Source organism: Ctenopharyngodon idella, chromosome 1 (assembly GCF_019924925.1).
Source record: "Ctenopharyngodon idella isolate HZGC_01 chromosome 1, HZGC01, whole genome shotgun sequence".
NCBI lineage: Eukaryota > Metazoa > Chordata > Actinopteri > Cypriniformes > Xenocyprididae > Ctenopharyngodon > Ctenopharyngodon idella.
The window spans coordinates 42150553-42165384 of record NC_067220.1 but is presented as its reverse complement, the minus strand read 5'-3'; the positions used below and the strand labels follow the sequence as shown (position 1 = coordinate 42165384).

At 38.6% G+C, this 14832-nt stretch overlaps 1 protein-coding gene across 3 annotated transcripts in view; it reads left to right on the top strand.

The window, feature by feature from the left end:
- pkd1a (polycystic kidney disease 1a) overlaps positions 1 to 14832 on the top strand; it is an 84785-nt gene that overhangs the window by 16313 nt on the left and 53640 nt on the right. For 2 of the 3 annotated variants that reach the window (XM_051909560.1, XM_051909579.1), the window contains exons 2-7: positions 2859 to 2930; positions 5098 to 5169; positions 6779 to 6942; positions 8203 to 8483; positions 9403 to 9796; positions 12047 to 12224. In XM_051909560.1, coding sequence (XP_051765520.1) covers positions 2859 to 2930; positions 5098 to 5169; positions 6779 to 6942; positions 8203 to 8483; positions 9403 to 9796; positions 12047 to 12224 — 1161 coding nt within the window. The remainder of the gene's footprint in view (positions 1 to 2858; positions 2931 to 5097; positions 5170 to 6778; positions 6943 to 8202; positions 8484 to 9402; positions 9797 to 12046; positions 12225 to 14832) is intronic. The other variant, XM_051909569.1, reaches the window with a different exon arrangement.

The following is a 14832-nucleotide window of genomic DNA, read 5'->3' as shown; positions in this document are numbered from 1 at the left end:
TGAGAGCTACTTCATATTGGAGCGGCCGTCCTACCGTTCATTTTTCCAGCAATCAGGCACTCAGAAACACTGAAGCTTTGTGTGGAAATCATCAGCTTTAGTCAGAACTGCTTCTGCAGTCAATAAACTGTACAAATAAATGAAGGAACAACATTCAAATAAAGAGAGAAATCTCCAAAGCAGACATTTAAAGATTAATCCTGCACAGCTGTAAACCCGGGGCTATCTTTCTTATTTCCATATTTATGAGTTTAATACGTGACCTTTTTTAACTGCTTGTCCATCCAGCATGATAAAAGGGTCATGACATGGATTTGTTTTTATTATTTTAATATATTTCTTGAGGTTCACTTATAATGTTAAAGTTTTTTGCACAAAAAAACATATGCGCATTCACGAGAGAGTCGAGTTCCAGCGGAAGGGTGACGTCTGACCCGACGTATAATAGCCGTAATGTTAGCTAAGGTGGGAAATGTTGAATGCGGAAGCACAGAGGATAGAGCAACAAAACAAATGCCTGTCTTGATGTCTAAAATGAGACATTATAAAGACAAATGTCGATATAAGGGAAGAGGAGCTACGTCATGCATCAGGTCAGAGGTCACCCTTTCGCCGGAACTCGACTCTCTCCCTCTGGAGTCGTATGGATAACTTTTATGATGGATGGATGCGCTTTTTGGAGCTTCAAAAACTCGGGCACTACTCACTACCATTACAAAGCTGGGTATAGCCAGGATTTTATTTAATATAACTTGTGTTCGTCTGAAAGAAGAAAGTCATATACACCTAGGATTGTTTGAGGGTGAGTCTATTATGGGATAATTTTTGGATGAACTATTCTTTTAAGGCAGAAGTTTTTCTCTGATTTCCCAACTGTACCCTGGCCGTCATCTCATGACTCTGTGAGCTGAAGGTGTTTCTTTCCATTCCAGTTGCCTAAATAAACTTTCCGAGACCCTTACACAACACTATATCAATCTGATTCTGCTAAAAATACGCTCAGTACCTAAGTGACATAAGAGCGCAATACTTTCATTCATTATGCACTGATAGTGTTCAGATTTTTTACTATAGTTGCACACACACACACACACACACACACACACACACACACGTCGTCTTATGTAACGTGATGATGTGTAAGACCTCCTCCTATTAGTGAGCAACTAAGGAGGATCTGACACAATAATGACTTTAGCAGAGGCTTTTCAACAGAGTTGACGGTCAGTTGAGTAAAACTCCTCCTCTCTTACACAGTCTGTCTGGAATGGACAGATGTTTTCTTCTGGGAACAGAGTTCATACACACACACACACACGTGTGGACGTCCGTCTGTTGTGCTTGTCTACTAACACAGGTTACATGATTGGTTTCATTGATTAGTGTGTTAATCAGGAAGACTGATTGGTTCATTATTCTGATTGTTTGTACTTTGCATCATCTGTGATGAAATATGAACTTGAGGAATGAACTACATTTAAAATATATTCAGATAGAAAACAGATCTTTTAAATTGTAATACTATTTCACAATATTATTGTTTTACTGTATTTTGGATCAAATAAATGCCTTCTTGCTTGGTTTACCCAAATATTTAGTTTCTGTCGTCATTTACTCATGTTGTTTGAAACCTGTACTGCTTGCTTTCTTTCTACACAAATGAGCAGTGATTTACATTGTTGTGGTCCCAAAAAAGTGCCATGATGAAAGTACCACAAATTAGCTGAAAATGAGAGCTACGGCAAAAGGGGAAGATTTAAAGGGGTGGTTGATTGTGATTTCACTTTTGTAACTTTAGTTAGTGTGTAATGTTGCTGTTTGAACATAAACAACATCTGCAAAGTTACGACACTCAAAGTTCAATGCGAAGGGAGATATTTTCTTTGTTGACATCACTAACCCTAAAATTTACATAAACCCTGCCTCCGAGAACACGTAACAAAGGGGGTGAGGCCATGTTGGGCTGCTTTAGAGAAGAGGAAGAGTTGTTGTAGTAGAGTGTTGTTGACATGCTGTCATTTTACGCCGGACTGCTTCACAAACGAGGGTCAATTCTGGATTTGCACAAAAGATTAACATGACGGCACATGCTAGTGGATGAGTTGAATCAACTCCGCAGCAGCTACATAAATTTATCCACTAACCATTCAGAAACGTCCAGTTGCATTCTAAAAGTTGTAACTTCTTCCTGAGTCTCTCCATCAGTGTCCGACTCCGGTTTGAACAATGTAAGGCTGAACACCGTTACTGACAATCCTCATTTTGGCTGCGTGAGATTCTCCAGCTTTGTTGTTGATGAGCAACTGAAGCGTGAGCTGTTAAAGCTCCGCCCTCTTCTGGAAAGTGGCAGCTCATTTGCATTTAAAGGGACACACACAAAAACGGCGTATTTTTACTCACACCCAAATAGAAGCAAATTTGCCAAGCTATAATAAATGATCTCTGGGGTATTTTGAGGTAAAAACTTAACAGACACATTCTGGGGACACCAGAGACTTATACTACATCTTTTAAAAGGGGCATTATAGGTCCCCTTTAAAAAAAATTCAGTCTGTTCCTCACACAAATCCATCGTATGACTTCGGAAGACTTGTAATGTCGTGCACGAGTCACATGAACTACTTTTATGATGCTTTTGTGGTCAGTTGTGGAGCTTGACAAGGTTTAGTCCCATTCACTTTATAAAAAGTAGCTTGAACATTCAGCTGAACATCTCCTTTTGTGTTCCACAGAAGACAGAAAGTCATATGGGTTTGAAATGGCTCAATCTTCCCTCATCAACAGGTTTCTACAGCGTTTAGCTAGAGTTTGAGTGTGTGTGTAAATGTCTAACCGTCTCTTTCTGGCTTCTGTTGCAGAGATCTGTCCAGAAACCACATTCCCTCTGTGGATTGGAGCCTCTTTGATCACCTCACCGCCCTCAAGGAGCTGTGAGTGCCACGTCTCTCGTGCGCGAGCCTGTGTGTGTGTGTGTTTGTTTGTACGCGTGCTTGAGACACAGTCCTTTGCGTACGTCTGTAATGGGTGGTCTGGAGTGATCGTGTGCATGTGTAATAGGTGGTCTGCTTTAAACCTGAGCTTGTGCTAAAGCAAAAAGGCAATTGTTTTCTAATCTGCAACTTCCTGTTTACTTTTCCCCCCTCAAGTATCAGTTATAGATTAATTATATTTTCCACAATAAAAATGAATCCGCTTTTAGGACCATTAAGATTTCTTGAAATTATTTTCAGCCCATTTTCTCTCCAGATTCTCATTACTATAATGCAGTCAAGTGCCTCCATTATGTATACTTACAATTGTGCTTTTTTTTTTTTTTTTTTTGCAGTAGACTATTATTCTAATGACTTAAATGACTGGAAATATTTAAATTAAGTTTAATTTGTATTTACATTTTAGTTATATTGAAATCATCTTTGTTTAAAATGCTAAAAAACACAATGTGATGTAAAGTGAAATCATTATTATTATTATTATTAATAATAATAATAAATAAATTATTTATTTTATTATGTGAAACTGAATAAATTAATAATATGAAATATATCATGAGATCTTTCATTCCAGTAGACTATATTATTTTGATGATTTAAAATGATTTAAAATATTTAAATTAAGTTAAATTAATATTTAAATTAAGTTATATTAAAATAACCGTATTTTAATACAATTACAGTGCTAAAAACACAAAATCAAAAGGTAAAGTGAAATTTTCTTATTTCTTATTTATATATCCTTTATTGCGGTAGACATTTTTTTATTTTACTGAATGGAAAATATTAAAATTAAGTTGCATTAAAATGTAAAAAAAAAACAAAATCAAGATGTCTTTTATTATTATTATTATTATTATTATTATTAATTTTTATTTTATTTTATTTATGGGAAACTAAGCATAATAAGTTAAAATACTAAAAACACAAAATCAAGATGTCTTTTATTATTATTATTATTATTATTATTAATTTTTATTTTATTTTATTTATGGGAAACTAAGCATAATATTAAGTTAAAATACTAAAAACACAAAATCAAGATGTCTTTTTAAAAATGTATTATTAATAATAAAGATTTTTATTTTATTTTATTTATTTATTTTTTATTTTATTGGAAACTAAACATTAAGTTAAAATACTAAAATACTAAAAACACAAAATCAGTATGTATTTTTTTTATTAATTTGTTATTATTAATAAAGTTTTTTATTTTACTTTATTTAAGGGAAACTGAACATAATATTAATGTTAAAGGAACACTCCACTTTTTTTGAAAATAGGCTAATTTTTCAACTCCCCTAGAGTTAAACAGTTGAGTTTTACCGTTTTCGAATCCATTCAGCCGATCTCCGGGTCTGGCGGTACCACTTTTAGCATAGCTTAGCATAGTTCATTGAATCTGAAATACTAAAAAGTTAAAATACAAAAATACTATCAACACAAAATCAATATGTATCTTTTCACTCTTATCACATACCACTCTTCCTCACGGGATCTTCGACTGTGGGCCGTTAGCTGTGCTGTAAGTGTGTGTGTGGGTGGCAGGATGGTCTAGTTCCCAGACGTTTTTTGAGCTCATATGGTGAGAATGTGTAGGCGGATCTTTCTGGAGTCTCTCCCGAACCGCAGAGTCAAACGCTGAGGAACTGAACGTGAATCGACCAGGCGCTCTCGATTCTTTCAGCTCAAACAAAAGCAAAATAAGCAGAAAAGTGAATCAGTTACGTTTATCTTTGTTGTGTGAACAGTAACAGATGAGCATTTCCAACACACACATCGTGAGTTCAATCACATGCTCATTACAACCAATTAAACGTCATTGCTTCAGGCTTTGACTGCACCATTTCCTGCTCCATTTCGGTATATGTACACACACACACACACACACACACACACACACACACACACACACACACACACACACACACACACACACTTTCTCTGTCTGGTTCACCAAAATCACTCCAGAACTTTTCCATATGCTGCTCCAACGGCTGAACAAGGGAACGATTATACTGAGAGGAAAAGAAAGAAGTGACTTAGAAAGAAGGAAAAAAGGCTGAGCAATAATATACATTTTACTTTTGTCTTTCATGTCTTGCAGAGATTTGAGCAACAACCAGATCACCACCATCGAGGAACGAACATGTGATAATTTATTTAATTTAACTACGATGTGAGTACAAACACAAAGTACAGAGTCACACACATCACGTATAACCTTCACACTTTGTGTTCTCGAACATTCACAACAAAACCTGAAAAGAAGCTGAATGGCCGTGAATGTGAACTAGATCTCAATACTGCGGGTCTGTCTTATATAAGTGAGTGGTGGATCTGTTCTGGCATCGTTGTGTAAGATCCTGAAACAGACACACCCAGAGGCTTGAGTCCCGCATCCGACTGTACTGACACCTCACTGAGTGTGTGTGTGTGTGTGTGTGCGTGTGTGTGTGAAAGATACATTTCTGCCCAACTGTGTTTGTCATTAGAAGAGACGTCCATTGCGCAAAAACCAACCAGTTTCATTAAACCCACACACAAATAAAGAACTTATGAGACATGTGAACTGCTTGTTTATGCTTGGTAAGACTTAAAAAAAGTGAAAGAATAGAAATGACCTGTTCACATAAATTTTCTTCAATGAAAAAGAAGCCTCTCATTATTAAGATTTCTTGGCATTATTTTCAGAATTATTTTCCCCTTCAGATTCTCATTACTGTAAAGCAGTAAACAAATTATACTGTCATGTATACTTATAAATGTACACTAGCAATTTAAATCATATATTTTGACATATTTTATTGCAGTAGACTGTTATATTATTTTATTGTATATTTTATTTATGAAGAACTGAATAAATTAATGTCATGACATCCTTTATTGTAGCATACATTCTTATTTTTATTTTATTTTATTAAATTTTATTTGAGGAAATTAGTAAATTAAATAATATATCATGACTATATTTCAGTAGACATTTTTTTTATTTTTTTTATTTATATGGAACTGAATAAATTAATTATTATATAATTACATTCTTACATGTGTGTGTGTGTGTGTGTATGTGTATATATAATTGTTAGTTATGGTAGTATTTGTGCTGAACTTAATTACGTTGCTTTTATTTGTGTTCAGACAAGATGTTGTTGATTACTGTATTACAGTAATGAGAATCTGGAAAAGAGAAAATGTGCTTAATTGACATGAAAATATAATGTCAGAAAATCTTAATGGTTGTAAGGAGTCTACATTGTTTCATTTAATTTTATTGCAGTAACTTTTTGCCAAATGATAATGATTATAATCTTGTTTTGAAGTTAAAAGAAACATTAAGATTCGTTTCCTTTGCGATTTAATAATGATTCACATATTATCTAGTGGTCTAATAGTCTAGTCTATTGCTGTTTTCATTTGCTAAAGCTTCATTTTATAGTAGAGCGTTCCCTCTGTGACTCTCCAAGTACTGCTTTCATACCCTGATTAAAATTCCCCGTTGAACTTCTTTCAGTTCTGCAATAATTATAGATTAGAGTGCTGTGTTGTGTTTCCTGGACTGATAAAACAGCGGGTCTGCGGTGACAGATTGCTCCGCCGCTGCGGTGCGATCATTTGTGTACATATCAAATAAGACTTAAGCCTCACCTCAGGGTCAGACCACATCCTCATGCGCAGAATAATGCTCTTTAAATTACTATCCTTATCACATTCAGGATGTGAATAAGGGCTGTATAATGTTTTCAACCTATGCCGGTTTATGAAATTTTCTCTCTCTCTTTTCCCAGAGATCTGAGCTCTAACCCGTTCGTCTGCGACTGTAAGCTTGTGCGGTTGGTTAGCTGGTTGCAGGAACAAGGCGTTAGAGTAAAGCGACCCAACTCTATGCTCTGTGACCATCCACCGGAGGTGGAAAACCAACCGCTGCTCAATGTCAGTGTGCAAACCTGTGGTGAGTGACGTGCACCTAGATTTAAGCATGAGGAATATAGAGTATGGCAACACTTTATTTCGATAGTCCACTTTAGACAATCTACTATCTATACAATCACCAGCCACTTTATTAGGAACACCTTGCTAGTATCGGGTTGGACCCCTTTTTGCCTTCAGAACTGCCTTAAAGGATTAGTTCACTTGAGAATTAAAATTTCCTGATAATTTACTCACCCTCATGTCATCCAAGATGTTTATGTCTTTCTTACTTCAGTCGAAAAGAAATGGAAAAGGTTTTTGAGGAAAACATTCCAGGATTTTTCTCCATATAGTGGACTTCACTGGGGTTCAACGGGTTGAAGGTCCAAATTGCAGTTTCAGTGCAGGGCTCTACAAGATCCCAGACGAGGAATAAGGGTCTTATCTAGCGAAGCGATCAATCATTTTATAAAAAAAAATAAAAATGTAAATACTTTTTACCACAAATGCTCGTCTTGCACTAGTGGCGCGTGTCACGTCCACATGAAAACCCAAAAACATGCTATGAAGCGCTGTCAATGCATGCCAAGCCAACAGGTGGCAATATAACCCTAACCGTAAAGCCATGTTGGCCAGTCAGAAATCTGGAAAAAAGTTATTACCGATTCCCGTTCACAAGCCAAAATCTCAATGTCTACACGACAACACTGTAACCAGAGTTTCTAAAAATCTTCACCCTGGCAGGAGTTTTCAAAAATGTTTGGTTCCAGTGACCGGATACTGTGTTTGCGTGTGGACGAATGGCCAAACCGCATAGAAAAAGCTGTGGTTTTGACATAACATGTCATGCGGGTATAACAGGGAAATCCAGGGAGACAAGCAGAAGATCAAAACCATGACACAGAAAACCATAACTAGTGCTCAGAAATGCAATGTAACACACAAGACTTCGCAAAGAAAGAGTAAAAACACAGGGCTAAAATAGCCAGGCATTAACAAGATAATGAGACACAGGTGGAAGTAATCAAACATAATGAGTCCAGGCAATGGAATTGAGGTTCACGATGAGAAAGCAAGGGAGTTGGGATGAGTGCCCTTTGGTGGAGATCATGGGCACTTCAGCTGGTGGATGTAACAGCAAGAGCCAACAATATTCATAATAGACAACCAGATAAGGAAGCAAGCTAGATAAGGGGAGAAATGCAGAGAAATGAAACAAAGACCTCAAATAAAAGTAATACCAGATTTTGTTAGCTGACAGCTTGAATTGGTCATTCCCATCTCTCTCTCTCTCTCTCAGGCCTGGCATACGCGGGCTGTCTGCAGGACGAGGAGCACGCAGCAGGCGTGGAGCTGGTCATCTTCTCCTCCTCCACTCCCGGGCCGTTCTCGCGGGATGTGTGCAACTCCAAATGCTTCCATGAGAACCAGCGGTACGGCGGTCTGGGTCAGCAGAGAGAGTGTCTGTGCAGCACCAACTCTGAGCTCAATCACATCAGCGAGTCCCACTGTTCGGCCGCCTGTTCGAACCCTCTGGTCATGAAGGATTGTCACTGGACTGTGGCGCAGGACGTGTTTCAGGTCCGTGTGAAGAGATTCAGTAATGAACACGACCAGAATGGCTCTTCCTCTTGAGTTGATTAGAGTAGAGGTCTTCAACCCACTGTCCTGCAGAGTTCAACTCAAACCCTAATCAAACGCACCTGAACCAGTTGACCAAATTTTCAGGATCATTTTAAAGGCCCACTGAAAGGCCTTGAAATGTGCAGTGTTATTCAGGAATTTCCACTTTTTTTAAAATAGCCAATAATGCACATAAGATCCGCTCTGTGCTCTCGTGTTTCTGGACAGGAGCAGACGGTGTGTGCGCTGCGGTGGTTCAACACTAACGTGAAACCATACTTCATTCGTCCCAGTGGAAAGCATATTTACACTGTCTGAATCACTGTTCCCTATGCCCTATATAGTGCACTATGTGCCATTCACCATGTAGAAACTAGTAAATGTGTAAACAAGTGACCGATTTCAGCCACAGCTTCAGCATCTATTTATAATGGAGGGGGCGGGACGCTTCAGATTCTTGAGAGCATTTGATTGGACAGAAAATCTGATGAGAAGCTGAAGTGTAGAGTGATGTCATCAAAATCATTGATCTATATTGGCGGAAGTGAGAGACTGTAAGTTTTGGATGCTTATATCTTGTAAATGTGAATTTTGTCATTGTTTTGGAGCACACTAGCTTATAGATAACAGCAAAGCTAACATATTCATACTAAAAGCCAAAAAAAGTAAGTTTTGATTTCATGGGGACTTTAAAATCACAGATTGGATATGAAATTTTCAGGGCAGTGGGTCTCCAGGAGCAGCGTTGAAGACCTCTGGATTACAGTCATGTGATTAAGGCTGTGATGTCGTAATGAATCCAAATGAATCCAAATTCTTTCACAAACATTAATAATCTAGTGTGTCATAATAATTTAAATACACTCTCTGCCCACAGGTGAATTTCTCCGCCTCTCTTCCTTCCCGCCGCGTGTCCGTCCATTCCGAGGCCGTCCTGTCTGTCGCCTCCTCCGTCTTCCCTGCTTCTTTCTCATGGGACTTCGGTGACCTTTCGCCCCGGGTCAACAGCTCTACGCCCAACACCACGGCGAGGCATAAGTACGGACTACCAGGAAGCTACCAGGCTCAAGTGAGCGTCTCAGCGGGTCACCAGGAGATCGTCGCTCAGGGGACCGTGAGTGTGGAACTGCCCCCTCAGCTCGAGCTCTACTGCCCTGCACTCATCGTGGCCAATCAGAGCCTTGAGGCGGAGCTTTCTCTGGTCAACTGGGGCGGAGTGGGCGTAACCGTGGACTGGATAATCCGGAAGGATGGGAGAGAGATAGCGAGAGGTACGAGAATTATATGATATGATATGATTAAATTTAGTGTAATTCATAAAAAACATTTCTGTCATGTTGAATGGGTTTTTTCACTATGCCATAAAATCACGTAATTATAAATAATAAAATCACATAATGCCATATTAATGTGTTTCATCTGTAGCATAATGTTTTGAAACAGGCTTTGTGTCAGGAACGTGTCTTGTCTAGATAGGCAGCTCACTCTTTTTGGAGCACTACTGTACTTAAACACATAAAAACTGGCATAATCTTGATGACACATTCTCACATCAGGACAGCTCAGATTTAACACGCTTTAAAATTACCATGTGCTCTCTCTTAAAATATCCCGCTTTTCATGATCTATCAAACCATAAATGTCCCCTCTCTTACACAAAGCATGAGTGCCCCTGTCGAGCAATGGCATGTGAAGATTCCTTGTTTGTTTATCAGGCCTGCAGAGATCTGTCCATTATTGTTTGCTTTGAGAGAACAGATAAGAGCGCACAGCACTGATCCCAAGAGGCAGAACGAGAAGAAAGCGAGCTACAGAAGCAGAGAAAGTCTTCACTGATGTGTCTGAATGCTTTAGCGCTGCTGCGTCACAGCTCTTTTCTGATGGTGATGGACAGCAGGGAAAAACAATGCCTGACGCCACTTACCATATATAACAGGCTTTTCAACATTTAAAATGGAGAAAAAAACATTTCCCACATTGTTTGTTGTTGGTGTCTGATTAGATTCGTCAGTAAATATGGCCCAGATGACATTTAAAGGGGACCTGTAATGCCCATTTCACAAGATGTAATATAAGTCTCTGGTGTCCACAGAATGTGTCTGTGAAGTTTCAGCTCAAAATACCCCACAGATCATTTATTATAGCTTGTCAAAATGTGCTCCTATTTGGGTGTGAGCAAAAACATGCCGTTTTTGTGTGTGTCTCTTTAAATGCAAATGAGCTTCTGCTCCAGAAGAGGGCGGAGCTTTAACAGCTCATGCTTCGGTTGCTCAACAACAACAAAGCAGGAGAATCTCACGCAACCAAAATGAGGATTGTCAGTAACGGTGTTCAGCCTTACATTGTTCAAACCGGACACTGATGGAGAGACTTAAGAAGTTACAACTTTTAGAATGAAACTGGACGTTTCTGAGCTTTCCGGCAGTAAGCAGTCCGGCGTAAAATGACGGCATGGTAACAACACTCTACTACAACAACTCTTCGTCTTCTCTAAAGCAGCCCAACATGGCCTCACCTGCTTTGTTGTGTGTTTTTGGGGGCAGGGCTTATGTAAATTTTGGGGTTTGTGATGTCACCAACCCAGGAAGAAGCTTGTTGTAGTCCCTACCAGCCATTTGTTGTCCTTAAAAAGCGATTTCTGTAAAAGAAAATACTATATTTGCATTGAACTTTGAGCGTCGTAACTTTGCAGATGTTGTTTATGCACAAACAGTAACATTACACACTAACTAAAGTTAAAAAAGTGAAATCATAATCAAAGACACCTTTAATATGGGTTAACAACCCATAAAATTAATAATCCATAAAAGTAATAGTTAATAATAAATAAAGTGTTTTGTTCAGAGAATTATTGGCGTTGTTTTGCACTGAAATTTAATTGATATGTTGATATGCACTTCATGGTTATATTTTTATCAGTTTTTCACAGCATTTTTAGCATATTTATTAATTAATTATTAATATTTGGTGTTTTTTATGCATTCACAAAATTGTGAATTTTCCTAATATGCCTGTTAATATGTTTTTTTGTATTTTTAAAAATATTTTAGATAATTTTGCTGATATAATGTTTTCTATGTTTAATTATATTATTTTACACCACTGTTCAGGTGTTTGGGTTCAGAAAGATTTTATGTCAATACTTATATTCAGCAAGGATGCATTAAATTGATCAAAAGTGACAGTAAAGACTTTTTTAATGTTACAAAAGATTTCAAATAAATGCTGTTCTTTTGAACTTTCTATTCATCAAAGAATCCTGAAAGAATAATGTATCAAAGTTTCAGCCAAAATATGAAGCAGCACAACTGTTATCAGCATTGATAATAATCAGAAATGTTTCTTGAGCATCATATCAGCATATTAGAATGATTTCTGAAGGATCTTGTGATCAAATAAATGCAGCCTTGGTGAGCATAAGAGACTTGTTTCCAAAACAGTTCTCCCAAACTTTTAAACTTTGTTACGTTACTGGTCATAAATAATATTTATAAAGTCTAATGAACTTTCTCTCCCTTTAGCGGAGCCGCTGTGTTTGCCAGATGCGGTCCATCACGCTGACTCATCCCGCTGTTTTCTCTTGGTGTCGGAAGAAGTCAGCTGGTCAGACGCACGTCGGAATTGTTCAGCCCGTGGGGGGGAGCTCGCTGTGGTGCATTCCCAAACCGTCCGGGACCTTCTGGCCCCTCGAATCACACAGTGAGTCAGACGCTCTACAACTGCTAGAAATATCCTTTTCCAACACCTCTGTAGGCTTTCATTCTAAATTCCAAATTTTTCCAAAACCCTCTTTGGAACTTTGAATTTTTTTCAGAAGATTCTGTAACTCCTTGTTTCCACGTTCCACCTTTAAATAACTGACTGTTACATCAAAGCCAGCTCGAAATGGCATAAAGATGCTGAGTTAAATGACTTCCGCTGCTAATGCAATGTTTCCATTGAGAGCTGCGCTGCTTTTTGACCCTGACTTTTTCCTCTAGAACTTTACTCTGAAACAGCAGCAAGGCACCATGGGAAATGCCTTTTTAAAATGCATTTAAAAGTCTCTGAGTGCTGTCCATCTTACGACCTGCAGCGAAAAGACTGAATGTGTGAGTTCCTCACAGGAACAGGCCAGAAGGTTCAGAACCGAAAAAGTCTTGTAATGTGACAAAGTGTCTCATTAGAACATTGGATGTGTGAGACCATTACACACACACACACACACACACACACACACACACACACACACACTGCATAAAAATGACTTTCTTCCTCAGGATTTGGTAACATTTTATTTTAGTGTCCTTGTTACTTATGTTACATGTACTTACTATAGTAATAACAGTAAATTATGCATAATTACAAGCAACTAAACTTAACTATAAAGATAGGGTTTTTGGAAGCCTTTACATTGCTTAATGCACTACTATTTTTACATGATATTTCTGTCCCGTGCAGAGTGAATCCAGCATTTAGCTATATGTAGATGTCACTTCCAAAACTTTGCAGCATGCAATTGGCAGCCAGTCCTCTTAGCAGCATGAAAAACAATGGTTTTATTCAATGGATTATATAGGCTGTAACCTCCCAAAGCAAGCCAAGACCGTTCCCTTTACAATCACTAAAACGCTGAGGCTTTGTCAGTTTAGAATCAATGAAGCTGTCAGTGAAGCATCATGTCTACACTTTGTATGTTAATGAGAGGTTATGTGAGCCTGCATAACTCAGCACTGAATAAAAACTGAGCGGTGAGGGAATTCTGACTAACTCAAACACCTCTGATTGGCCATTACATTCAAGAGGTCAACAGCTATGTCTGTGATTGGCTACATTGATCACTGCTGCAAAAACACATTGCAAATAGATACATTTGACGTTCTCCAGAGCTCAAACATGAATATGCACAAAAAATATGATTGTGACAAAATATAAAATTTAATTTAAAAAAATCTGAAAAATCGCCCAGCCCTGATTTGCCAGTAGTGTCTTGCCTTGAATGTTTAGTTCTGTCGTGACAACTCTGAGTGTTTGGCATGGTAATGGATATGAGAGTGTTGATATGTTTGGTCTTGGTGGAATTAGATCTGCTATACTGCTGCTGCTGTTAGTTATTCCTGCTGCTGCCGCTGTTAATGCTGCTGCTGTTACTGTTGCTGCCGCTGTTATTGCTGCTGCTGTTGGTTATTGCTGCTGCTGTTACTGCTGCTGCTTTTTGCTGCTGCTGTTAGTGCTGCTGCTGCTGCTGTTGGTTATTGCTGCTGCTGTTACTGCTGCTGCTGTTAGTTATTCCTGCTGCTGCCGCTGTTATTGCTGCTGCTGTTATTGTTGCTGCTGCTGTTACTGCTGCTGCTGTTAGTGCTGCTGCTTCTGTTGGTTATTGCTGCTCCTGCTGTTGGTTATTGCTGCTGCTGCTGTTACTGCTGCTGTTAGTGCTGCTGCTGCTGCTGTTGGTTATTGCTGCTGCTGTTGGTTATTGCTGCTGCTGTTACTGCTGCTGCTGTTGGTTATTGCTGCTGCTGTTACTGTTGCTGCTGTTGGTTATTGTTGCTGCAGCTGTTGCTGCTGCTGTTGGTTATTGCTGCTGCTGTTACTGCTGCTGCTTTTTGCTGTGCTGCTGCTGTTAGTGCTGCTGCTGTTGGTTATTGCTGTTGCTGCTGCTGCAGAGCAAGTATGGTACCTGCTACTTCCAATACATACACAACACACTGTTGTGAGTAAGTGAGACATGCTGCTGCTGTACAATATAGCATGTGTGAATTACCCGTAGCAGATCTATACAGGTGGAGCTCGGGAAGGTGGAGGGTTTCTGAAAGCATGCTTCAAACTGCTACAGCAAATGCCGGCCAAGTATTTAAGTATTACAGCAGGAACCAATCAGCTGTGCTCTATAGAGAATGATGTGATTGCAAGCAGATTGAGTTAAGGACCTATTAGCTTGCGTCATCTAGAGTTTCATGACAGAACTTTGTATTTATTTGTTCTAGAAAACAAGACAAAAATACGAAGTATTCAGTTCATTATCGTGTTCAATATTCAGTTCAAGGCCTCTGATTCGGCATGCAATGTAATCCATGTACATAATGGAAAAATTTTGACTTTGCTTCATCTTGTTTGTCGTTTCCATCTCTTTTCTCTCTCTTTTGGTGTGGTTGTCCACTGAGCACCTCATGTCTGAGCACCAGAAGTGAAGAGAGCTTCTTCGTCTCATTTTGTTTTCTATAATGAACCCAAATGTTTGCGTTCAGAGATCAAGCTGACATTTACCCAATCCCAGATCTGAGAAATGAGATGCACACATGCTTTTGTGACTTGGCTGAGCATGTAA